The sequence below is a fragment of the Erithacus rubecula genome (assembly GCF_903797595.1).
Source record: "Erithacus rubecula genome assembly, chromosome: 1".
NCBI classification, from domain to species: Eukaryota; Metazoa; Chordata; class Aves; order Passeriformes; family Muscicapidae; genus Erithacus; species Erithacus rubecula.
This window is the reverse complement of record NC_136658.1, coordinates 47,142,712-47,169,436: the sequence shown is the minus strand read 5'-3', so window position 1 is coordinate 47,169,436 and position 26,725 is coordinate 47,142,712. Positions and strand designations below refer to the sequence as shown.

The window sequence follows — 26,725 nt, the reverse complement described above, 5'->3', positions numbered from 1 at the left end:
ACACAGTTTTCTTTTCCTTTAAATTCTCAGGAAAAAAGCCAACAAAACACTTGACACACAAGTGTGTCAAAGGTCATGGAAAAGCATGACTTTTTCTTTCTTTAAATCAAAATGAAACACTTTGTCAAAGGCAAGTTTGGCCATGTAGTAACTCACTATCACTTGCAGCAAAGAGGGAATCTGTCAGTAAGTTTAAAATCTCAGTGGCCAGTGATAAGCATTCATGGTAGTAGGATAAACCTGGGGGAAGAAATCAGCAAGTTTCTATCTCCTCCTTGTTCTAGTCTAAAAATTCACCCTGCAAAACCCACCAACTATAGATGTTATGGTGTAGCTATTTCAGAAATATGAAGTACAAGTATTTTCCATGCCAAAACCATGCAGAACCCTTTATTAATAGACAGTCAGCAGAATGATTTTTTTAAATTATTGCACAGCAAAGTTTTCCCAAAAAAAATCCCATGCTGTGAAGCAAACTCCTGGATGGAGATGGGATTCTAATTCCAACAGATATGCCTGAGACATTAGAACCCCTTTCTTACTGTAATTTCTGTGAAATATTGTACTGTTCCACAAACAAGATGCTGAAATAACCAGAAACACTTCCTTAACTCACAAAGTAGCGTGGCAGGCTAATTTATTGTTTGTTTCAATTCCAGTAACAGTCTTCATGGCAAGGACTATCAGCATATATAGCAATTTCACTGCTACATCAAGTTCAATGAAACCTTCAGCCACTTGCTAGCAGTGAGCTAAATATCTGTAACAAAACTCATTTCTCTATCACATTTGCTAAGCAAAAAAAAACCAACTAGAGCCTGTGCCTTTTCTGCTTAGTGATTGTTCAAGTTAATATCACTCCTGCTAACTGTGCTGTAACAGAAGTGGAAACTTCTTTGCAAAGCAGCAGATTGCTCTATTATTTGACATCCTATTCAGTAAGGGGATGAACAACTTCATGAGCATGGCCATCTGTCAGTAATACACTCATAAGCCTTGCACACAAACTGATGAAGATTTTAAGAATACTTTGGAAAAAAAGATAACCAATGTTCTGTTATTTAGGTATCCTGAGACACACATTCCCAAGGAAGGTGGATTGGAGACTTGCTTGAATCACTTTCCCTGAGAGCCAGCATCCCCTGCCCAAGGTCAGGGAACAGATGATTCATGTTCATCCTTGTTTTCCTTTGAGAAACAGAAGAGCATATTGTGCAAACATAACTCCTAGCACAGAGATACTTCAGGATATGATGCTGACTGCATGTTACATGTGGGATTATTCTGCAGTCCTGCTTGTAGTCCTCAAACTATAAAACAAAGATCTGTAGCTTGTTTGAATTATATACATACAGATTCTATATATGATACGAAAGACATGTAGATACACATACATGAAAATATTCCAGTTCAAGACCATAACAAAATATGGGATGACTTAGGGTTAGGAGTAAGGGGTTTTAGGTTGGTATGTTTCAGTTTTTTCAATGGGAAAATCAGACTTACTTCCTGAAATCTGCTAACAATTTCAACATGTCTTCATTTGAGAGTTTATTACTGTCTTGTCTAAAGAGAGCAGAAAATCTTGCATTTTTGTCCAGGGTTCCTGAGGCATCTTTAAACAATGTCCTGAAAGTAAAGATCTTGTTTTCAGCTTTGTTTATGAAAGTGCTGAAATTCATTTCAGGAAAAATTTTTATTGCAAATCGAAATATACTGCACCATCCTTCATTAATATTCATTAGGCATTAAATATTCTTGTAATTGTAGGTGATTTTAACATATGAATAGCTCAGTTTAACAAATAACTGTGAACTATTTATTCCTTAATAGCATAAAAAATATTGACAACAGAAAACAGCTGGAAATATCAACAATTTGAATAATAATGTAATTAATGTAATTTATAACTTCTTTCCAACGACACAGCTGAAGTGCAAGTTTGTTGGAAATCTTTGGTTAATTGAAAGCAAAAGAAGAAATAATTTTAATAGCATGTTAAGTTTTACAGAAGGGAGATGCAAAAAACCACGTCAGAGAAAAGTCAGGGAAAATATACAGATTGACAGGATTTGTCCTCACCTAGCTGCCCAGGCAAAAGGCATCCTGTATTGACCTAATCTCTGGCATGCCTGTTTAGCATTCTTCAAAACTTTCTGTGCAACCTAAAAGGGACATACAAAATAGCCATATTTGAAAAGCAACATTTTTCTGAACCATTAGTACACAAGAAAAAACCTCATATATTGACATTGATAAGAATTTTAAAATCTTCTTTAGAAGATTATAGATTAATCCTAAGTATGTGAGGGGAAAGATAATTGATAATGCCTCTTAATTATTCATTTCAGGTTAAGCACAGCCTGATTTCACAGCATTTTGTGGGTGAAAAACAGACTCATTTACACTTCTGATAAGAAATACTTAATTAAGCAAGAGAAAAATTATTATTTCAGAATATAGATGAAAAGCTAGAGTAAAATTAAACTGTTTTTTTAAAACAAAACTCCAACTCCAAAAAAACTCCCAAAATTTCCTCTCTCACTTGCTCCCCCACCTACATCCACCACTCACTCTATGTACCAGAACACATTCCTGCAGAATTAGTACAATAGTCTGCAAGGCTTGTACTACAAAAACACACAGACTATGGGGAAGAATTGTATGAACATCACATGGACAAGCCTGTGTATGGACATGCTTCTCATTAAAAGTTTAAATTCTTGATTTTGTTAACTTCTAAATGAACAAGTAACTCCATTCTACACAAACAACACATACAACAATCAGAGCTAGAAACCCACTGGTTTGAGATGTTCAACACTGAGCTGAACCATCTCAGCTTCTCTTTTCCAGAAATCAGCTTTTCCCATGTGTACACACAGAGAGAAATTCTTTGCCAGAGGCAAAACCACCTACAGAGTAAAACTTCCTGAATACTATCCCTGATCTGTGCTGCTGATATTATAAAGAGCTGATTCTTTTAGGGAGTTTGAGAGAACTCTCCACTACTCTTTACTGTAAAAAGGGGGAAATAACACACAGAAGCACAAAACCTTAGTAAGTAATAATCATTAAATCATTGTATTCAACATTTAAGTGGAGAAAAGGTGATTTTTTTTGTTGTTGTTGCTATAGAATTTGCTGCTTCTCTTTTCTCTTTTTCTTGTCCAGAGTAGTAATTTTGCAGGGAACTGGAACTCGCTCCCTACACTGCCCACATGGAGACCTATATAGTTTGTACTGTTCTTTTTTATTTCAGATTAATACAGTGTAGTCCCTGAGAATAAAAACAGAAGAAAAATTTCAAAATGTTGATTTGTATAAAATTATAAGTGATTGAATGCCAGAAAGCAGAAGTTAATATAACCATGAGCATTCCTACTGTCTACTCCCATTGCACAGGGCAACTGCAAGTCCAGAACTCAGCATCAAATGTGGGAACACCTGGGTTTATTTAAACTCCCCACAAGACTCAGGCCCAAGGACACCAAAATCACCTACACTCAGTTCAGGTTTATTTTAACTCAGTAACAGCCAACATCAAAACCAGACTCCTAAAATACAAAGCTGCTGTTTTCCAACAATAGCTGGGGCAAAGAAAAATAACTCACACATTCCTGGAAAAACAAATCAGTAGGCTGATCTATATTAAGACCAAGTGAAAAATACATGGTTTTTTTACATGCAGCTTAGCCAGGATCAAATTTGTAGGGAAGAACACTGTTGCCCTGCAGAAACTGAAAGTTAACTGTTTCTTCTTAGCTGAAAACAGGCACTGCTTACAAAACTACTTTTCTCTTGTATGCTGCTTTGGCTATTTAAGCATAACTGTAAACGAAAAAAATTGAACCTCTGTTTCTTCACTGACAAATGAGAAGTAGCAACTAACAAAACTTTTTGTAGATAAATTTCAGAGAACGTGAAATCTATCCTAGATTCCTAGAAACTCAAGATTTTCCAGTGGATTATTTCCAGAAGTGATTTAGGGTTCTATCAAATCTGCAAACCATTTTATACATAAAACCAGAATCTTAATGATCACAGTGGTTCTGAAGGAACTTTATCTGCAAGAATAGTAGTTACAGCAAACTACTGTCACCAGAAACTGAGACAAAGAAAATGTCAACTATATTACACTAAGAGAGACATACAGGTATGATCATTATTTAATTCTTCACTCTTCAACAGTTCTCAACTTAACTTTCACACTGCAGTCCAATATTCTTTTGTCAAAATAGATTACTTAAAGAAATTCTAAAAATTACATTGTCACAATTTAAAAAGGTGAAATAAATGTTTCCAATAAAATGTTCTCATGTCTATAATAACAGTTACTAGAAATAACTACAACTTACTAAATTAAATTATCCAGGTACATGAACTACTACAAAACAATTTATAATTATTAATTTGAAATCAATCTAGTATGACTCAGCATTTTTTCATGCCACAGAAGAAAATAACATACCTTTGATGAATCTGAACTTTTCATATATGGCTCAGCACAATGTGTAATACTTCCCTGTAATACCTTTTCTATTCTAGCCACAAGGAAAATGTCAGTATGAGGACATGTGACTGAGAATATTCCCTAGAAATAAAACAAGAAAAAAATATAGAAGGAAAATGCACATTTTACATCACATAATAGAAAGCCAATGAAATAATATAGGAAATATGTACCCAAAATCCTACTAGTTCTTCAGTTTCCTAGTTCTTACCTGCTTTGGATATTGCAAGACAGTTTCATGAATGTCCTGAATTCTGTGTAAGCTATCACCACTGCCATTCATCATTTGCTGAGATGCACTGGACAGCATGTGCCTTACTGAGGCGTGGTTCAAATCAACATGGAAATCTGCTGAAATCTTCCTGTTGTTTTTAATATCAAATAGTGACAGTGTGACAAAGAAAGGTTCTACCTAGACATTAAAAAAAAACCCAAAAAACAACAAGTGTCAGTGCTGGCACCTAGATCACTGTAAAAATATATGTGGAAAAAAGATAAATATGTTTTTTCATTTTCATGAACATATAGGGTCATCACCCTAGGTGTTACTGACAACATGTAAAAGACAGTAAAAGAAAAATTTCTCTCTCCACCACCCAACAAAAATATTAGCAGCAAAGTTAGTTTTTGTATGATTTAGGCCTTCATTTTGATTTAAGAGAGCAAAATTCCCCACAATATAAATTTCTCATTCACAGCAAGGAATCCCTACCATTAAGGATAGTGCCAACCAAACATTAGTACATTAATTTCCAAATCAACAGAATGTAATTAGATTAATTATTTACATTTGTTGTTGGTCCTTCTTCATTTTCTGCAACGCAGCTTTGCAAATTAAAAGATAAATCATTACACCTTACAAGAATTTTTTTTCCAAACTTCTCTTCAAATGGCTTCACTTCCGGTTCAATACTAGAAAAATCAAGTTTCTTTAAAAAGAGAAAAGAAAAATTAATGTAAGTTTGCTTTCATCTCAAAAGGATCAACATAATATACCCCTGCTTCCCTGTAAGAAGTCTAACCTGTGCATCTGGATCCAAGGCAAAAAGTTTAACTCTGCTTTCAGTTTTCAGCTTGATTTCTGCTTCTCTGGTACTCTGTTCAAAATAAGAAAAGAAGTCTTGGTATCACACTATTAAAGTGGGCTTTAATTTCATGCCTTTTTCTGTGTGTTCAAAGCTTCACACATTTTTGATTCATGCATTCATTTCTCCCTTACTGAGCTTTGCACCTCCTTAGCTTACATTGATCAAACACGACTAAGCACAAGGTGAGAGCCTCTTCTCCTAACACCTTTTTCCAGCCCTTCAAGTATAAAACCTTACACCAGCAACATATAACCTTCCAAGCACATGGGAAGTACACTTCAGTGTAATTCATATATCTGCCTCCTTAAACAATAACCTTCACAATCCTATCTTATTCAAATAAAAACACATAGTGTGACTGCAGGTTAAAGCTCAGAGCTATCCTGAGACCATAAGATTGCTCAGGAAACAACAGATCACCTAAATTAAAAAACACCAGCATAGATCACTTTCTTTTTTCTTTTTCTTGGTTGATTTTTTTTTAACTTTTTTTGAGCTCTACTGCGAAAGAAGTGGTTTTCCTGTGGGTAGCTGGAGAAAACCCAAAAACTTCCAAAAGATAAACCCCTCACATTTAAAAGTTATTTTTCAGAGTTCACTGCCCACTACCTGAGATTTGTGGATATCTATCTATTAACAGTAAAAAAAAGTGAAGTGGAACAAAATAGAGAGTGCAAACTGATGGCATACATAGGTTACCTTTGTTTGAAAAAGGTATTTAAAGAGCATCCTATGATATTTAAAGTCACAGGACATAACAAATGAACAGATGCATGTTCCAAAATTACCCATGCAGGAGAAATGCCATTCTTAAAGTAGCAGCTGGCTAAACAAGGATACAAAATATTACATTACAGGCAGGTGCTTCTTTTTGGATCAGTCTGTATGGGTTAGAAGAATGTACAAACCCCAAATGCTCATCACTGACCATCAGCAGGAAGTGATCTACTGTCTACATCTGCTTTGCTGGAGACTGAAGCAACTTCTACTATGTCTCCAGAGAAAGGAAAAAAAAAATATAACAAACAAACAATCTCTAAGAGTTCATAACCCTATTTTTAGAATGATAACAGGAATTTAAAAAAGAATTTTGTTTAAAGGATGTATTACAGAAGAGAAACTTCTGAGGTGCAATTTTGAATATAAATGCTCCAATGATTTCCATTTATTTTAGTTTACTTTACTTTTTCTTCTTCATACAAAAAGGAGAGTTGCTGTGAAAGAGACGACCCAAATACTCAATACCAGCAAAATACTGGCAGAATTAGCTTGTTGAACAGCTGGTATAATTGAGAAATACAGGAAAAGTGAAAAAGTTTAAGGATGGCAAGAAAGTGGTGTGCATGTTTTGCAAAGGTAATATTTAGTAGTAAGAACTGAGAATGAAGATTACCTAGCCACAGGAGCTGGACAGAAATTGCTCCAGCTAAAGCACTTGAATAGTTTTTAGATCCTTTAGTGTTTTGTGCACAAAACCAGATGATTCTATGCATTTCTGACTGACAGAACAGGGGCAATTGTCAGAATTCAGAACTGAAAATGCATGTGACCACGAGCCTGGTCTCTAGCACAGCAGTGCTCTGTGATTGTTATTTCCTCATCTGTAAAACTGAGACAATATTTTCCCACCTCAAGGTATTCTGGGACCTATGAGCGTTAAGGAGGTGCTAGGGCACACTGATCATGACAGTCACAGCTATTTCAGAGCTGTAATTTATTTTAAGATTAATAAACACAACAAAAAACAACTCTGACCAACCACAAAAAAAACCTACTACAAACCCCCTTCATTCACTCTTGGAAGTTAAAATACAGATAAATGGAACATGAAATAGGTAGGAAAGACATACTGAGATAGATGTGTGTGCACCTGTACACTGCAGTGCAAAATACCATATTATTTAGTTGATGTTATAAACTAACAGCTATTGATAGAAAAATGAAGGCTTGGAGACGCATGTACCCACAAGGGTTAAACCCTTCCTAGGAAGTCTGTTTTTTCCCCTACTGTCAGGTGCTCTACAATCACCCCTGAAGGAATTTCTCTCTCCTCATAAGGATATGAGGTCAGCTATTGTGAAATTCTCTTCCTAGAAGCAACAAAAAAAATAGAGCAGCTAGAAACTATTCTAAAAGGAAGCCCAATGCCTTGCGAGGCTTCCACTGGGGAAAAAAATAACCAAATCCAAACAACAGCTGAAAAGACAAGGCAAGAAAGAATAAAGGACAAAGAAGTCCTCCAAACAAACACCATTTATATAAAGCAATCAAATTAAGACACAAAAGGTAATGCAAATGAGCAGAGTATTCCCTGTAATTTTCCTCAGGAAAAAAAAAAGGCAAGGAAAATACACTAGAGCAAATTATTTTGAAAAGCAATTTTTAATAAAGATGAGTAAGGGGAAATTTAAAAAATTATTTTGAAGGAAGCAGAAATGTAAATATAAATGGAATAAACAATAATAATAAAAAATGTCAGTTCTTAAAGAGCTAATGAAAAATTATATTGTAAAAAATAATGAGCTTCAAGAGCTGCATGCTTCTGATCCAAAAGTTATGGAAACAGGAAATGGCAACTGTAGTACTAAAACTATATGCAGGTGCTGCAGCCCTGAAGTAAAGTCCCCTCTGGAAGGAATATGGACCATAAGCACTGTAATAACTGACTATAAAGAAAGAAAAATCTTCCACACAATAAGAGCATCTAATTTAGTATTTACTTCTGAAATGAATTTTCATAGCCTCATGTAAATATGCTGTTTGATGATGTAAATATGCTGTTGCATACAGCCCTTCCAAGGAAGCCTTGATTATATGTACCACAATCCTAATTAATTTCCAAATGCAGTTATAGCTGGAGCTACATTATCACATAACAGTCTTTTATGTACGTGTGCTAAATTGATTACAAAGCAGTAACAGAAAGAATAAAGTCAGCCAACCAATTTGGGTGCTAAAAGCTTGTTAATTTATTCTGACTGGATCCTTTGATATGGTAGCTACTGTAGCAGATAGAATTTGGTTTGCTTATTCTCAGTTCATAAACTGCACTACCTTCAGAAGGAGTCACTAGGTTAGACAGATCCTCAGAAAAGAAAGGGAGAGCATTCCAGAGAATGGTCAAACAGAGAAGTTTCAGTACTCCAGGCTGTTCCACACAGAAGAAAACTCACAAAACCAACTGCAACACAGAACTCACTGATTTAACTGAAATAAAGTCTGCAAATGGGCTGAGGAAGAGCTACTGTAATTTTCTATTTGGTTCTGGTTTATTTCATGCTTGTTTTTATCACACTTCTCTAAGAGAAAAATTGAAAAGCAAGAACCATGGCAACACAGGAAGCATCCATGGCCCTGCCAGCTCATTATAAACACAAACATCTTCAAATACATTCACTTCATCACTGCTATTAAGCTGATCCAAATTTTTAAATCTAAAAATAAAACTTGACTTCAGTATAACAGATTTCTATAGGAACACTTTAACACTTACCTGAATGCAATAAATCAATATAAAATATAATAAATTAATAAAATAATACAATAATAAGACATGCTGTATTTAAACAGCACAGAAAGATTTAGATATGAAACTTCAAGACAGTGCTTTGTTTCCTTCCAAAAGCAGAAAATAAAGAAGCTCAATAACCACACCTATTCACAAAAGAGCTTCTAAGCTTTCCAAGAACCACAAACTGACTGGAAGCTACAAGCCAACGCCTTACCTTTACTGAAAGTTCATGTGGCTAACTTATGTTTAGTACTTTATATCCCAAATTGACATTTACAATATATATTACCTTGGCAATTTCAGGATAGTAGTTATCAAAACTACTTGATGAGCTTTCCAGTTTGCTTTGTTCATCATCTGAAATTATAAAGCCTCATTTTAAAATAAGTATCAAAATTCCAAAGTGCTCACAAAACTCCACAGCAAAAGAATTTAATCCTTTTTAATCTTCTACCCCCTCAAAAATGACAACTGTTAACATACATAGGTTGTGAACAACTGCATCATTTTGATGATTCAAAGATTCTTTGATTCAAAGATTTAACTAGTTACAAAAATCATTAAAGTAGCAGTTATTTCTAATCTTTACACATCTTTAATTTTATTTTTGGTATCTACATGGGGCAAGCAGATACTCAGTGCACAAACTTTACATTAGTCTTTCCACAATGCATTGTAACTGGACTTCAAAACAAGTTCCCTCTGTTCATTAGGTTCCCAGCTCTACTCACCAACAGTTACTGGATTTACAAAGCAGCCATTCAGTCAGCTATAAACATCTTGCAGTGCTAACGTCAACTAAGGACCACAGACTAAAATGTCTTTCCCAGAGCTGGATGCTTCTCCTTTTAAGATTTGCTTTTGTTGCAAACATCACAATAAATTCTGACAGTCTTTGAATACTGTGATCTAGTGATCCCTTTTAGTACCTTGTACTATCTACAAAAAAACAACCTTCTATAATGTCATCCAGGATCTTCTGGATATGCATACAATTGGTTTCACACCAGTTTCCCTCCCCATCCATGCTCAAGAGGAAAAGTGAATGTGAGAGAACATCTAGACTATTGTTTTGTCACTGAAATACTGGTGACATAACATTGCATTCCTGTAAGACAGATACCTGTCTTACCTATTCTTAAAGGGCTCCAATAGAAAGGATTCTACACCCAAGTCTATTTCAATACTTACAGGAAATATTTGTGGTCAAGAGAACTGTATTTACATTTAAACCCCACACTGCAACCACAATTTCTACCTACAGTGATCACAGATTACTTCATTTTCAGCAGCATTTTACATATTTCAAAACAAGTCCATTCTAAATTTCTTTTATTCCTTAAACTGCCTCAGTCCTAATTTTACATTGTGAGTTCTACTTTTCTAGACTTAATCAATCTCATAATTATCTTCTGGACTTGACTCAACTGGAATCAATACAGAACAGTACTGTTTTAATGCCCAAAAAGTCAAAATGCTCATCAGTTGAAGTGGATAGTAAAAAGGCCTGTAATTTTTATGACCAAAGAAAGCAAAACAAAACAAAACAAAAATCAGCCACATTAAAGCCTTTCTTTCAAGAAAGACATGGTCACATAACATCAGCCCTGCTAGAAACCCTGCTTACCTTCGTGGGACTCGCCATTTCTTTTCTCTTGCATTGCAGCCTCAAAGTTAAGCTGAAGGATTTTGTTCAGAGTGTTTATCCACTCTTCCATTTCAAGTTCACTGTCTGCAGCTAAAAGGAAACTACTCTTGTCTTGCATCTTGAGCTCAAATGCGAAACGTCTGACTTTATTGTTCTATAAGAAAATAAAAGAGCTGTGTAGCACTTCACATTCTGTCTAGCCACAATCAAAGGAAGTTATACATATTTCAGATATTCTATACAAAAATACAGTTTGATATTTTGAAAAAATGTATCATGACACTTCTTGCTCTCTGACATTTGACCTTTTGAAATTATTTAAAGCACTGCAACAAGTGCAAACAGGAAAGAGAACAGCCTGTCTTCCAGTTTCCAGGCATCATTCTGCTTGTAGTCATTTTATCAAAACCCAAAAAATCCAATTTCCAAATATCAATTCTTAATGTACTCAGATGACCTAAAAAACAAAGCTAACTAAGGTCTACTGAAAAACAAAAGGAAACAAAACCATCAAATGCTATTGTATTTGAGTTTGCAGACTGGGATTTTATACTGGAGGTAAAATTATAACCAACATCAACCCCACATGCCCTGATATTGTTAGTCATATAGATACACATAAATTAGGGAATCAGTTCCTCCTTTTTTCCTCAAACACATCTGTCATCCTTCACTGCACAATTTAAACCAGGGTTTCAAATGCTACTTAGCCTGACTCATGTTTCTGGGAATGAATTCAGAAGTCTTAAATGAAAATGCTATATTATCATCAATTTAGTTTTACAAATTGATAATGTATTAGATATATATTAAAATAAACAGTAAAAAAGTCTTAATAGTTGGGGGATTTTTTTGCTTAAGTTTTAAATTAAATGCCAAAATACATATTAGTTTCACTGTGTCTCAGATTCTTCAATTAACAGACTTGTTGACAGAACAGTTAGCTTTCTACCAAAGTTGAGTTTCTGTCAAGCATATCACCAAAAGCATGGACTTCAGAACTAAGGCAATCTTAGTTGAAACCAGTGCTGAAATAAAAGTAAAATCCTGAGAAAAGCAACCTCTGCATTTCACAGTATAAAACCTTCTACACAAGTGGCAGATGTTACATATCTCAGCTTTCACAAAACTCTGAATTAGAGCAGCTATACCTGTACATATGGCTGGATGTGTGAATACATACACTGCATATATTATGCACTCCACATCTCTGATCAGAAAAGTCTCTATATAATTTAGTATTAAAACAAAAATCCCAATAAAACAAAACCAATTCCAAAAACACCTAACAGAATTCCAGGAATCCCAGACTCTTGACTTCAGTTTGGGGAAAAAAAGAAATACACCCAAACCAAAAACTCCAACCAAACAAAACCCATATATTGCACAAATTCAGCATTCCTCTTGATACAAGCTCTGATGAAGAAGCATATTCTGGTCTAACTCCACGTCTATTAGTGAAGCCAGTATTTTTCTGTCAAGCATCTACTGTTTTTGAAAATATAAGTAAGCAAATACACTGAATGAACACAAAAAGTGCTATAGCAATGCAATAGGAACTTATCTCCCCTCACTGAAACTACTGACTCTGAAACAAGTAGTTTCATTCTGAGAATAAAAGCTTGTAAGCATAACTACCTAAGAAAAACCATTTCTATGAATTCCATGACTGACTACTTCAAAGTAATATGGCTGGGGTCCACCACTGTTTCCCATATGAGTTTTTAAATGCTGATTCAATACCAATAATAAGTAAAACAATAAGGTCAGCCAGAAAGGATACAGGACATAATACAAGATAATAAAACTACTTTTGGAATAGGAACATTATGTAAAATATTTGATTGTTTAAATCAGCATTTATTTGCCCCCTATCAAAAAATTCAAGTGAAGAAAACAGTTATTTCCAAACCCCTTTATCCAAGCCCCTAAATGACTACTTGGCTTCTTGGAATTGAGCATTAACTGGTTTTGATTTTGCACCTGATGCTAATTCATAACTAGTCTCAAATTTTTACATGCAGTTTTAAAGATCAGGTGCCAAGATGAGCACTGAGGGTACTGTACAACAGCATTAGAGGCACAGCCAACTATAAATTTTAAAGCATCCAAAGTACAGTTTTACTTAAGATGAGTGTACCAGCCCTACTTGCAGAAGAACAAAAGAAACAGTAATACACTGCTTGTTTTAAAAAGCAAGCTTCTGGCAGAGTCTGAGGAAACTTGAGGTTAATTGGATTGAACTGACGGAACAGAAAGTATGGAACAGTATGAAAGTATGTATGAGGAAAAGAGACTTTCAGGTTTTAAATCCCAAAATGATAGAACAGTTAGAGGTTAGAAGGGGGCTCTAGCTGTTATTTCATCCAACACTCCCTCCTCAAGCACAGTCAATTCACAGGATCATGTCCAGGGAGCTTTTGAGTATCTCCAAGGATGGAGACTCCACAACCTCTCTGGGCAGACTGTGCAGTGCTTGGTCACCCTCAGAGTGAAAAAGTGTTCCCTGATGTTCAGAGTGACCCTCCTGTGTTTCAGGTTGTGCCTGTTCCCTCCAGCCCTGTCACTGGGCATCACTGAGCAGAGCCTGGCTCTGCCCTCTTTCCACTCACCATCAGAATTTGTATACATTGATGAGACTACAGCCGTGTTAAGCAACCATGTTTATGTTTGTTGGCTTGTTTTAAAAACACAAATCAAATTCATTTCAGTGGAGTTGGCCAGAAATGTTTCTCTAAGGCAAAATAATTGCAAAATTATAAATAGAATTTGCAATATAATAAAATGTATTACAATTATAAGGTTTTCATAGGAGTTACCCATTAAATGTGCATCCAAGAAACACGAGTACAGTATTTTGGGGAGGAAAAAATCCTCTGTAAAGCTGTTTTACCTCCTTGTGTAAATCTTCAAACAACTTTATGCAAAAAAAAATATTATTTAAGCAATACATTTTTATTAAACTTTGTCTATTTCTGTACAAGTAAAAAAAAAAACCCCAAGACCCATGGAGTTTTTCCAGGTATGCTGTGCTTAACAGAACAGCTACATGCTGTACTATAAATACATAGCAGAATCACAAAAAAAAGAAAAATAATCTTTTCTTTGGCACTTGCTACTGACAAACATTTTACCAAAGCCTTTAACTTTTCAAAATAAAGAAAAGAACAGAAAAGTAACATCATAAAGGTCAAACAAAAGCATCTGGAAGGGTGTTTGAATTCAATACAATTCCCGCAACAAAAATCCCACACAAGAAGCTATGAAAAACATTTTACAGCTCATGCAAGCACAAAATCTAACTGAAATAAACTTCAATTTTATTACTTTGCCAAGTTTGGGGTTCTTTGTGCATTTGCCTTAGAATTTGGTTTTCTAAATACTTGACACCAACTACTAATTTATGTTCTTTTCAGAAAGATTTCAAAAATTCGTCTCCTGCCCTTTGAAAACTTGTTCACTGCTTTGGCTGGATGCAGCTTGTCTATTTGTTCCTCTGCATAATAGGTACTTATCTACATTCAACAACACTAATCTAGATCTTAAATAAAATTTCACTTGCTAGTAAATACTAAATTAATTGGCAAACAGACAGAATAATTATAATTACCTGAACCACTCCCATGCATGAATCTAAAAATATTGATCCTTTAGGTTCTTTTGATATTTTTTCATCTTTGTAGAAATTGAGATTATAGGATCCATCACCAAGCTGGATTAAGTGGAAAAATCTTCTTTTAAATGACTAGTGAAAAGAAAGGAGGGAAAAAGAACAGTGACAACACTAGCATTAATTAGTTTCATATTATCTACTCATAAGTGCTATTTACAGAGTAGGTAATAAAAAAATGCTTTTACTTATAGATAATATAATCAGTATCTGCAGAAAAGAAAACAGAAGCCATTGATTAAAAAAATTACCTTATGATATCTGTAGCAGGATTGTACTATATCATTTAACAGTATTTTTGACCCTTTGACAGGTATTTAAAAAACTGATTCTATAATATAAGAGGCAAATTTAAAAATTATACTTTTATACAAAATAATGATAATACAAGTAAGTACATCCTCCCAACCCCATATTACACAGTCCCTTTTCCACTAAAATCACACCAGGGTACAGTTAGGGAAATTTAACTCCTCCCACTTACTAGATTTTTCATGGCTTTTTTTTTTTCTCATTTACATATAATGAAATAAAAGCAAGTTTTCAGATATATGAAGTACCCATAAGCTTCCCTCTTTCTTTTCATGCAATTTTTTTTAGAACTAAACCACATACCATAAACTGACCTCTCCAAGGCAAAGAGATATTTAATATCAGTGTTGAGTTTTTTGTCATATGTAAGATAGTCTTGAACTTACTCTCATTGTCACACTGATTGCACTGTTCATGTTCCCTTTGTACAGCCATCCTTGTTTTGTTATTCCACCCTTCTGAGACCCAAGAGATGCTGCATCCTGGAGATGAAGAAAGGAATACATGGAAAGAAAGAATGAAAAAAAGAAGAAAAATGAAAAGGTAAACTTTTGCATCACAGTCCATGTAGCATTTACCAATAATTTCAGAAGTCGTTTTAGAAGTTGGAATAACTATGTTCATAACATAACAATAATAATGTACCATGAGTCCCTGCTGAAATTCTACAGCATTTACATTATTTTATTTAAAGACCTGGGATGAGATTGACCTCATCTAACTTTTACTATGTAATCTGGCCACTTCTACAGGCTTTATCTACAGAGAACAGGATGATCCAGCCTATAGATAGCTAAATGTTAGTCAAGACAAATCCCAGTGAAACAGGGGAGTAAGCAAACAGTCAAAAATTCAAACATTTACTTACATTTACCTTGTAACCTTTTCCACAGAGTGTAAGAATTTTTACCTATTCCTATTGCCAAAATGAACAATGCAAACACATGCTTATGCAAAACTTCAACCAAGATTTCTCAAACCATTTTGATTTACATGCAGTACTTCAAAGACATTACCATCTTAAGAATTTGTAGAGAATTAATTCCTGTATTGGATCTGCCCTTTTACAGATCAAAGCTTTCCAGAGGGAACAAGACTGAACTTGGCAGCTAGGCAAGTTCACAAACAGCAGATCCAATGCAAGCATCACACATTACACCCACTGCCTGTACACCACATCCATCTGCCAGGGAGGGAACTGAATGGCTGCATCAAAAACCTTAGAATGTAGACAACTATCAAAACGCAGCACTCTGCTATCAAAACAGATCAAAATGACTGACTTATAACTGCCACAGAATAAATATGAAGTCACCAGTACCAAGTAATCTTTTAGAGTACTACGAAGCTGACATTACCATGGTTTCCAGTTGATGTAGCCCATTTTGAAACAAAATTATTAATGAATTAGACATGTAGGAGGATTTTTATCCATCTAGAGGAGAACTACTCCTGGTAAATTTTTAAATGAAACATTCAGAATTAGCTGTGCATCCAGCTGAAAACAAAATCACAAAACATCCTTGAGTATACCTCAAATGCATTTTCTAATTCCTTTTCTTGGCTGTTAAGAAAACATGCTGATTAATTAAGGGGGAGAGAGTCACTGGTTCAACAACTGAACATTATACCAAATCTTGGAATTACATGAATTTGTTTCTGGAACTGAATCAAGGAACATTCTGTAAAAAGTTACTAGGTAATTTATTTACAGCTTATTTAGTCTGTCTAGCTTGCATATACTAATAAGCATATGCACATGTGAACTTCAAAAAAACAGAAGGCAAAAGATGCATCAATCTTATCTTTTAAAATTTATAGTCAGCTTGGTACTATTGAAGTTAAGCCCAGTAAGGGGGGCTAACAGTAAGGATGACATGGTCATCAACCATCAGAGCATCTGATACAATGGTCCAAAGGCATAGACCAGAAATACTCAGTAAATTTTCATGCGTCCCAAAGAGTCTCACTGTCCAAGCAACACAACCATCTTTTTTGTCATATTTTCAAGCCACTAGCTCTTCTATCACCTAGATAATAATTTTTATTGTACAAGAATAAAGATACAGACACAACTTAAAACACTGGGTTTCCAAATATGACTATATGACTCTTCCCCTCCCCTGGTGTGAGTTATCCCCAAGGAAAGGGTGAGTTTAAATCACCTTTACAAGTGTAAGGTGATGAGTAAATGATGAGCTATTACCAAAACTTGGTACAAAACATCCCATGCTTTTCTGTAATTGCACAAACCATGCATAGGATCACCTCACATGACTAAAATTCATTCATTACCAGCGTTAACAAAAATTAAGATTTAGCTCTATTAAGACTCCAGTTCCCAGTCTCTGAGGTGTACAATTTCCCAACTCTGTTGAGCTGCATGCTGTTTTCTAGCAACAAAACTGAGTGTCATTTGGGCCTCTCTAGTTACACCATTTCTGTCTGTCAGGCAGAATTCCTGCCTACAGAGCCAAAAAGCTACTGAATCTTTCCAGTTGACCATCTGTTAATACAAAGGAACCCAGGACCCAGTTGTTAACACACGACTCTTACACTGAAAACATACTTCCTGTTTCCAACTGCTAAGGTAATTTCCTCACTTTTATCATAACTGCTGCACACTGTGCTGCACTTTTTAAAGTGATCTTTCCCACAAACTCAGCTCCAAAGTTTACTTCAACAGCAACTGTTTCAACAAAAACAACCCCCTATCTTGATCCCATACCGGATTGAAAAATTCCATTTGCAAACATCAACCTGATGGCCTGATAGCCCAAATTAGTTTTTGTTAGGTAATTTTCTCCTTTTTAATAATCCATGATTAAACTAATCTTTATCTGGTTTTCCTCCAATTTTTAATCATTTGTAGCTTTTTGTTTGCTATCATTCTCTTAATAAATCAGCTTTCTTCAAACACAAACAAAAGTGAAACAAAAAGACCAAACAACTTTCAATCTAAGGTTTGCATCTGTGCTTTTTGGCATAGAAAGATACTCATGTCTGAAAGAAACACCTCTTCCATTAAGTCTTCCCTAGATGAAAGAATTTATGGTCCCCCCACTCTATTGTCCCACTAACTTCCCTTTTCCTCCTAGGTTGTATTTTTCTTGTGTTTATTTTTCCAGTTCCTCAAAAAGCAGCAGACCTCCAGTGATTGTACTTCTGAAAGGGATACCCTGCTCCTACCTGTTCTTACAGGACACAGGCAGTCCTCTCCACTTACACTTCCTGGTAAAACACATACTACCTGCTAATAGCCAAATTACAGTTTTTCAGTGTTTACCTAACTCTACCCATAATGTATTTCCTGCTAAGAATTATAGCCAATCATATACTCAATTTAATTTTTAAGAGTTCAACTCACTGTTTTCTAAAACACTTCTGTTCTCAGAAATATTATCACAGTAAATAATGCCAAATCTTTTAAATGTCAGTATAACAGTAATCACAATTATTCCCATCCTACAAATAGGAAGTTTTGATACAGATGCATAAAGTTATTTGTCCAAATATCACAGTGCAGATTAATAGCAGTGCTGGATAAATGTCAGCCTGGGACTCTGATTTCAAATCTATCTACTCAGATGAATTCCCCAAACAATGTCTTCACATTTAAAACTTTCATTTCATATGCAGCAGTTCTGAGTACCAGGAATCTAGAAGCAAAGTAATTGTCAAGAGGGAAAAAACATGAAAAATAAAAATTATTTTATTTTAAAACTTGTTTGAGATGTAAGATTTCAAGTACCTGTACAAAAAGGCAACAGTGGCATTTAAAAATGTGTTTTGAAATATGTGTGGTAAAAAATAAATAAATCATAAAAATAACAGAGGCAGTTGCTGAAAAAAGTCTTTGGCATTTGAAATATACTTGAAAATTGCTTGATGCTATACATGTCTCCTTTCTCTAGGTCAATGACACAAGAAAAAATATCTTGGAGTTCTAGTCAATTTTTTAAGCTTTTGTTTCCATGATAGCTCTGCAAGTCTTATCCTATACTCAAATTTGTGATTAATTGATTTTAGCTCACACTGTGGTGTCATGCATGCTGAAGTGTGTGTGCTGTTGCTGTGTTGGAACAGATTCACCAATGATTTTACTCAGTTCCATGATTAAACTGCAGGAAACACTTCTCTCTGGAGACCTGTCTACACACTCACAGTATAAAACAGATTTTATGACAGCTAAAGAATTATATGCCACCAAGTACTGAAACTTCAATTTAATTATCTGTCAAAACTTTTTCTAACTCACCTGACAGATCTCAAGAGAACAAGATTATTTGAAAGGAGACAGGAAAAATAACTAATTTGTTTCCCAATAAGGTGGTTCAAGCTAATCTCTGTTTTCATGTACCAACATCAACACTTAAACAAGCTCACAAGCTCTACACACCCAACATTCTTTAATGAAAAAAAGAGGAAGTAACGAAGTGCTATTAGCTCACCTCATCTTTATCTGCTTCTTCATCCACTTCATATAAATGAACAGGAAGCTTGTCTGGCTTTGCCCCTTTACTACAAAAGAAAAAGCTTCTGAAGTACTAGGAATTTAGTGATTAGTTACATATTTTATTGATGCAAAAATTAAGATGTTCTCTTCATATTAAAGAGGAAAAAGCCCAAGATAAACTAAATAAAAGCATGCATTTTTCATTAATTCTATTTCTTGGAAAGCAATTTTTCTCATTTGTACATCTAGCTACCATGTCCCTTTTGCTCTGCTTGTCACTGTGCTAATGTGTAACTGAAGAGAACAAATGCCTTCTCATTCACTGCACTCTTAATATCTTATGAGTAAGAATTCATACCTGCAACCCCTGGCTCCTTGCAGGACAATGCACTTTTAAAAATTTCTATTGTGGTTTTTGTTCAGGGCAAGTGAAAACCAGGTACTGACTTGAACAAAACCTGTGAATAGATCAGAACTTTCCACAGGGCAAGGTAACTATTTCTTAGCTAGATGCAGGAGAGCTGTTAGGGAACACATAGATCTTCCAGAGCTGGAATAGTCAGAGTATTCAGCTACCCTCAGACATTCTGAATTAAGGTTCTAAGCTCTATACTCCTCCTAGAAAACTTTGAAAAAGTGGGAAAACATTTTTCTAGCAGATGGTTTAGAAAGTTTGTAACAGATGTCAGTTAGGCTTTTACTTTGAATCATCCTTTGAAAACCTGCTCTAACCATCTCAGTTTGGTTCTATTCCCCAAGCTCCTAAAGGGAGTTCCAAAAGCTGCCTTTGAAGAGATGAAAACAGGATATTACCATCTTAGGCTCATCTAAACATTAGCCTGTTTTAGTTATCATACTTAAATTCACATTGTCAATGTTACAATGTCTTGTTTTGACTTGCCTGTTAACAAGGCAGTGTTGTTACAGGACCTTCCCAGAAAAGGGATTATACATTCAAGTTCATCAATTCCATCCAACAAGCCTTGATCATCTCTACTGACCATTAAACATGGACATAGCATATTTCAGTTTACTTATTATACATGTTTATTTACTTCTCTAATAAAGAAGTCTATATTAAATGCAAAGCTCCTTCACAATTTAAATTTATCATACCACTAAATCAACTAAATAACATACTTACTTTGGAAGCTGTCGAAACTCTCCTGAGTAATCTTCATATCTATAGTTAACAATATGCCAGTCTGAATTGTAGGTTTTGATGCACTGTTTAAATGAAAACCAAATATCAATGTTAGTTGGAAGAGGATTAAATGCATTCAGTGGACACAGCACAAGAAATCCTACATATCAATCTCTGAAAATTCTGTACACTTCCTTTCTTTTGCAATAGTCTAATACAATATAGCTTTTTGGAACAAGTTTCAATGGAATGTTGTTATCTGCTAGACATGTATTTAATAAAACCAGAAAATGGTGAATGCACTCAGCATCTGGATTAACCATCTTCAGGCGGCCAAAAAGTTAAACCAGCATTTTGTCACAGCTGAAAACATGGCCAAGTCTTCAGAACTAAACTCATCTGAAGCTGAAAATGTGACTGAGCCCTTAGACAACAGCACAAAAATGGACACCTTATTTAAACAGAGTATTCAATTGTGCACATACTGACACAGAAAGCCAACAATATATTTTCCTTGAATTTATACTTCCAGCACAATTAAATTAATACTTAAATTTAAACTGTATGCTTGCAGTGGTTGAAAAGCAATTATGTCATTAAGTTCTGATCTAGATCACAGGAAATACCATTTTACTCCACCCATATTGTTACAACATAAAAGTACTGATTTATCTTGGCTTTGAACAAAGTAACATAAAACTGACAAAATCTGTTGACAGAAACCATTCAATGCAAAATTTTATGTTACACAAGAAACCTACATATACACAAACACGGCATCCAATAAATCGCAAATATTTTCTTTATATTTCAAAACACAAGTTTAATACTTGCCAAGCAATTGTTTCAGCAGAAACTCATTAAACTTCATGAATAACTGCTAACACTCCTCCCTCCTCTTGTCTATCCTCTTCAAATTTATTTCAGACATGTTTAGGTTAGATATTAAGGGTATGTAGCAGTGTGGATAAATCACTTTGATGAAGATACAACTATCTGAATTTTTTTCAGTTTTATTGGACTTACAACAGACATTTACTTGTTTCAGATGTTTAAATATCAGCTTAAAGCATATCAGTAGAAAACCAGCAGATAATAAAAAAAAAAAAAAAAAAGAAAAACAATTGAACCTTTAATTCCTTAAAGGCTTCAACAAGACAATAAATGAAGAGCAACCTCACAAAACCAAAGGAATGCCAACATAAGCAAACAGTTCTGAGAAACTTTAGGGCTGAGGATGTTTCTCCTACATGGAGCATACAAGTTTAACAGTCATAATGAATTTTGGCCTCCACAAGTGTTACATTCTGGATACCTCTGTTCCAGCAATCTGTACAAGATTATTATGAACAAAGTAAGAATGGCTGGTGTGAGACTTTATCAGAAAAAACAAGTCACAATGATTCATTCCAGATTTACTAGTGGATCCAACATTATGTATTGAAATCACCCACGTTCATCTGGAAAAGCCAAAAGCATAATGAAGGTGGGGGAGAACCATCTGCAAAAGCCAATGACGCAAACAAAACAATTAAAAGCTATCCTGTAAAACTTCTTTTCCAGCCACCAGTGGAAAAAATACTGGGTTTTAATACTGGGTTTTCCTGGAAATTTTGCCTTGAAATAACTGACAAGTAAGTGGCAATAAATACTCAATTCTTTTCCCAGGGCTTATTTTTCTGTTTGTTTTAAAGGGTAAATGAATGAGAAGAAAAACAAGTCAGGTATAATATTGTTGTTACAGACACCACATGCAACTTCAGTATTACCTCAGTTACAAACAGGCTCTGAGCTTCTTTCTCTGCATTTTCAGGAACTGTTGAACGAATGTATCGACTCTGCCGCTGCAGCAATGCTGTCTGATAAACAACAAAAGCAATTAATGAAATTTGCAATTAAAGGGCAGATGACACACTACAGCCACACTCAGTTACACCACTATAATGAAGAAAAGCTCAGCAGAAAGCATCCTATGAACATGATGTTTCAGAATAGTCAATTAGGGAGAATTTGCTTTAATTCAAGCAACATGCTCCTTCTTTCACAATAAGGGCAAGATTGGAATCAGTGAGAAATAGATGCCATAGTTTTTTTTCCACTATATTTCAATATGGAGAAGAAAATACTAGAAAAAAATAATTCCACCACGACAACATAACTCCAACATTTTGAAGACGGACATTAAGGTATGTTATTACTACACATAAAAACTACTATTCAAGGAAGGTAAGAAAACTACACCAAAATAAAAGAGTAATTCAACTGCAGATCTCAAGTGACAGAAAATGATACTAGCACTGTTTAACTGCAGGTTTAGAGAGAGGGTGTGGATTGCTTAAGTATAGATATACTTCAGCCTAGGAAAACAGGACTTATTCCCATCCTATGCCAGAACTCAGAGAGGCACAGGAACGCTGCCACAGAGCAGGAAATCTCTCTGTGACCATGAAATTCTGCTTCTCAGACCTGTGCTGAAGTAAGCTTTAGGAGACCTCACATTTGTAAAGTGAAAAAGATGAAAACCTAACAAAATCTTCTGGACCACAAATGAAAATAACCACACAGCAGCAGGACTTGTTTTTGCACTGTGTGGAAAGGAATCTCATAGCTTAGGCCATCAAAGGTGAACAAGAGTTCACACAGCCAGTGCCTGGAAGGGGTTGTGGTCCATCACCTGTTAGTTACAGGACTCCTCACATCCAGGAAGAATCAGATTAAAATGTGACAAGAAAAAATTCCATATGTTGTGTTGAAAAACAAAGGATGCATAAGTACATTAACTTATCTCTGTTGAGAGTCTGATCCATAAGGTGATTATCTTGGTCATTACCAAAGCCTCACTCCTTTAACTGGGGAGAGTATACAAGTAAGAATATTCAATTACAGTAAAAATTGAAAGGGAAAAAAAATAATCCCATAGTCACAGTCAATTAATTCAGCTAGTCAAGAGCACTAGAAGTGACAATACTAACTCCTTGGGTTAATCAATCAAATTTTAACACTCTAGCATAATTTGGTAAAATTGAATTTGCTGAACATATTTCTAAAATGTCTGCTGCTGTTACCCTGCTACACAACTATCAATACAATAGTAAGGGCTTTCTTCTAGTTGTTCACACATAAAAAGGTTTTTATCTCAGTACTGCATCAATATCGGTGACAAAACAGAAGAATCTGATTTGTCAATTTTGTTTACATTAGTAATTGTCTTAATGCATCCATCTCCTTGTCAGCATATCCATCAGCAGCAGTAGTGCATCAAAGAGCCAGGAAATGCAATGAGTGAGGCACTGTGATTTAGAGCAAATTCCTAAAAATAATCATTTAAGCAGCACTACAATATTTTAAAAGCAAGCATGCACATAAATACAGGTTATATTCCAAGAGAAAAATTAGGAAAGGAAGGATTGTCTTCTCAACAAACTCTCTTCACAACTACAGTAGATGGACTGCTTTGTAGAAATGAAATTTTTCAACTCTCTGAGTTTGAGTGACCATTTGATTTATGGCAGCATTAGGAACTATAAAGTGTTTGTCTCACACTCTCAAAGAAAATTTAAAAACCCTTTCAATTACTCTGCTGTCAAAACAAAGGAAGGCCACTTTTAACAGGAGCCAGGACTCACACGCACTTACTGAGGCACACATTAACACTCTTTCAGTGACAAAGCCTTCTGACTGAGTCCCTGAGGAATTTAGGATATGGTGAGGTCTCAGAAAAGGCCACAGCAGCAAGAACATTTCACCAAGGGAACCAAGGAGTACTTGCTACCTGAAACCTGATGGAATATGGATAGAGAACTGTCCACAAGGAGTGCAGACTGCAATGGATGTTCTTTCTGCCACAAGGCTCTGTTTGCCAGTGACACTGCTACCCCAGAGGCTCATGCTCCAGCTACAGGGACAGGTATTGTTCTAAAAGACTCAGTGGAAAAGATGGCAAGCTGTATGAGAGATCCTCCCCTTAAAAGAATCATGTGTCAGAAGTGACTTAACCTTTGCATGGGAAGTGTCAGATCCTTCTTAAGGGAAGTGTCAGAACCTGTATTATAAAGTAATTTCCAAACTAAATTGATTTATAACAGTCAGATAAAGACTTAAGGAAAAACACAAAATAAGATTTTAAATAAAGAAAATATTTGGAACAACTCAAAATTAGTTATTTAACAGTTTAATTTGTGTTCTCTAAAATGAGAACACTGCTTGGACAATTTTTTGCTTTTCCTCTACTGAAGATGTGCCTTCTCATAGAATGACCTGGATTTAGTTTTACTTCTGTGAAGTTGGCATAATATCTATTTTCAGAAGTACTTAACTCACATTAAATAAAAGCTAAGAGTTTTAAGTGAAAGTGTGTTAAATCCATATGGCTCAAACCCAAAAATAACAAAGGTGAAATGATGTCTAAGCTAAGCATCAAACTGTCTTCAAAATAACACTGTGTTAACTTTGCAAAGACAAATTTAACATGGGTAGGAATGCACCCACATTTTATCTGCTATAAACAAATTTAGCCTGCATTTGCATTATTTGACAGGACAAAGGGGAACAGATTTAAACTGAAAGAAAGCAGGTTTAGATGAGATATTAGGAAAAAGTTCTTCACTGTGAGCGTGGTGAGGTAATGGAACAGGTTGTCCAGACAAGGTGTAGGTGCTCCATCCCTGGAGATGTTCAAGGCCAGGCTGGAAGGGGCTCTGAGCAAGCTGCTCTAGTGGGAGGTGTTCCTGCCTGTGGCTGGGGGTTAGAACAAGATGATCTTTAAGGTAGCTTCCAACCCAAACCCTTCCACAGTTCTATTATTTCCTTGAAATTTGAGGCAGCACATTAAAAAAAAAAAAAAAAAAAAAAATACTGCTTTGGGTTAAGGTTGCTTTAAATAATTTACCCACTGTGCAGTTAACATAAACATCACCAATTTTGCAGTCATTGAGCGTGAGATTTTAACGTGACCACCACCATCATGAAGGTGGCCTATTTTAAACTGTTATTTAGTTATGAAGCCATTTCATTACTGAGCAAATTACTGAAATGCAGGTAAGAAATCTACAACAAGCCATGAAGAGGCACAAACCTGAATATGAGAGTATCCAATGGATAGTCATTCACTGTTACAAAGGAGATGGCTCTTCCCACCAACAGGCTACAAGAGGGACAGCCTTGAAAAACTGGCAGTATTGGGACTGAGAGCAGCAAGAACATCAAGAGAGATGTCCCAAAGGGTGGCAGAAAAGTGGTTCTATCAGCATAGTTAACAAACATATTGTATAGGCATCACAATGAAAAATAGGACAAAAATGCAGCTAAAAATGAACACACTACTGAACTGAAGCATGAAGAAAGTTTAGATATCCCACTTACAAAGAATGAAAGCAAACTCAGTGGTGCCAAAATCAAAACATGTCTCCAAACACATCTGCCCCCATAAATGTGTTGAGAACAAGGTAGGGAGTAACCTGATAAGTGAATTCAGTGCAGAAAACTCAGAGCTTGTGCTTGTGAAAAGCAGCTGAAACAACCTTAAAGTGGTAAATTTAAAAAGACCCAATACATGGAGAAGAAGTTTCTGATTAAGAGCTCTACTGGTAAAAGAAAAGCAAATCTTGCTATTATTTAGATATATTAGCATGATATATTATATTTAGATATAATAGCATGAAGGAAAAAAACTTTAAAGAACAAAAAATTACAAGCCTACTTTTTTGGATTTGAAGCTCTGCACAAAGCAGAACAAAAATCATGTTATTTTGAAAAGTAAATGAACTGCTACCAAACATATATAAAAAGAGAGGAAGCATGTTTCATAACCTCAGCTAACCACATTTGGGACAATGGCAAATGCAGTTAAGTGGAAATCTGGAAAGGTTCCTGTAACTAGATAGCTGGCTGAAGAACAATCCTTCAAACTTTATGAGTTTTCCAAGACTGGAGTATTTTCTGCTCCATTCTTTCTTAAATGCTTCTTTGCTATTGATTTGAGCTTAAAGCTGCTTCTGACAGCATGTTTAGAGAACAGTCATGCCTGAATAGAAAAAGTTATTTTCCCCCTTTGTGCTGTTTTTTTCCCCTTTCCTCCACTGGACAAATAATTTTCATCAGGAGGAAGAGGAGAGAAAAAGAGGAGAGCTATATATGATCCAAAAAAAAAAAAAGCCAGTTGCTCTGCTTTTTCATTTCTGATATGGACTAAAAATTAATATTGGTTCTCCTTCAATACTAGCTTCTCACACCTAATAAATTAAATTTCAGTTATCTAACTGCATTACAAGAAAAAAATCCAAATCAAGCACAAATATTTCTTTCCAATTTCTCTCTAAATAATTTAAACTTTTACAGAAATTCAATGTTGGTATCATCAGTGGTGCTTCTTCGAAAACATGCAG

General features: G+C 35.2%; 1 protein-coding gene across 4 annotated transcripts in view; it reads right to left on the bottom strand.

Moving 5' to 3' along the window:
* Nucleotides 1-26,725, bottom strand: part of DOCK9 (dedicator of cytokinesis 9) — a 111,175-nt gene that overhangs the window by 45,023 nt on the left and 39,427 nt on the right. For all 4 annotated transcript variants that reach the window (XM_079306734.1, XM_079306735.1, XM_079306732.1 and 1 more), the window contains exons 3-15: nucleotides 22,112-22,201; nucleotides 20,343-20,425; nucleotides 19,194-19,263; nucleotides 15,129-15,224; nucleotides 14,371-14,505; nucleotides 10,740-10,914; nucleotides 9,402-9,469; nucleotides 5,536-5,610; nucleotides 5,302-5,442; nucleotides 4,725-4,925; nucleotides 4,472-4,594; nucleotides 2,083-2,165; nucleotides 1,507-1,629 (exon numbers count right to left, since the gene is read on the bottom strand). In XM_079306734.1, coding sequence (XP_079162860.1) covers nucleotides 1,507-1,629; nucleotides 2,083-2,165; nucleotides 4,472-4,594; nucleotides 4,725-4,925; nucleotides 5,302-5,442; nucleotides 5,536-5,610; nucleotides 9,402-9,469; nucleotides 10,740-10,914; nucleotides 14,371-14,505; nucleotides 15,129-15,224; nucleotides 19,194-19,263; nucleotides 20,343-20,425; nucleotides 22,112-22,201 — 1,463 coding nt within the window. The remainder of the gene's footprint in view (nucleotides 1-1,506; nucleotides 1,630-2,082; nucleotides 2,166-4,471; nucleotides 4,595-4,724; nucleotides 4,926-5,301; nucleotides 5,443-5,535; nucleotides 5,611-9,401; nucleotides 9,470-10,739; nucleotides 10,915-14,370; nucleotides 14,506-15,128; nucleotides 15,225-19,193; nucleotides 19,264-20,342; nucleotides 20,426-22,111; nucleotides 22,202-26,725) is intronic.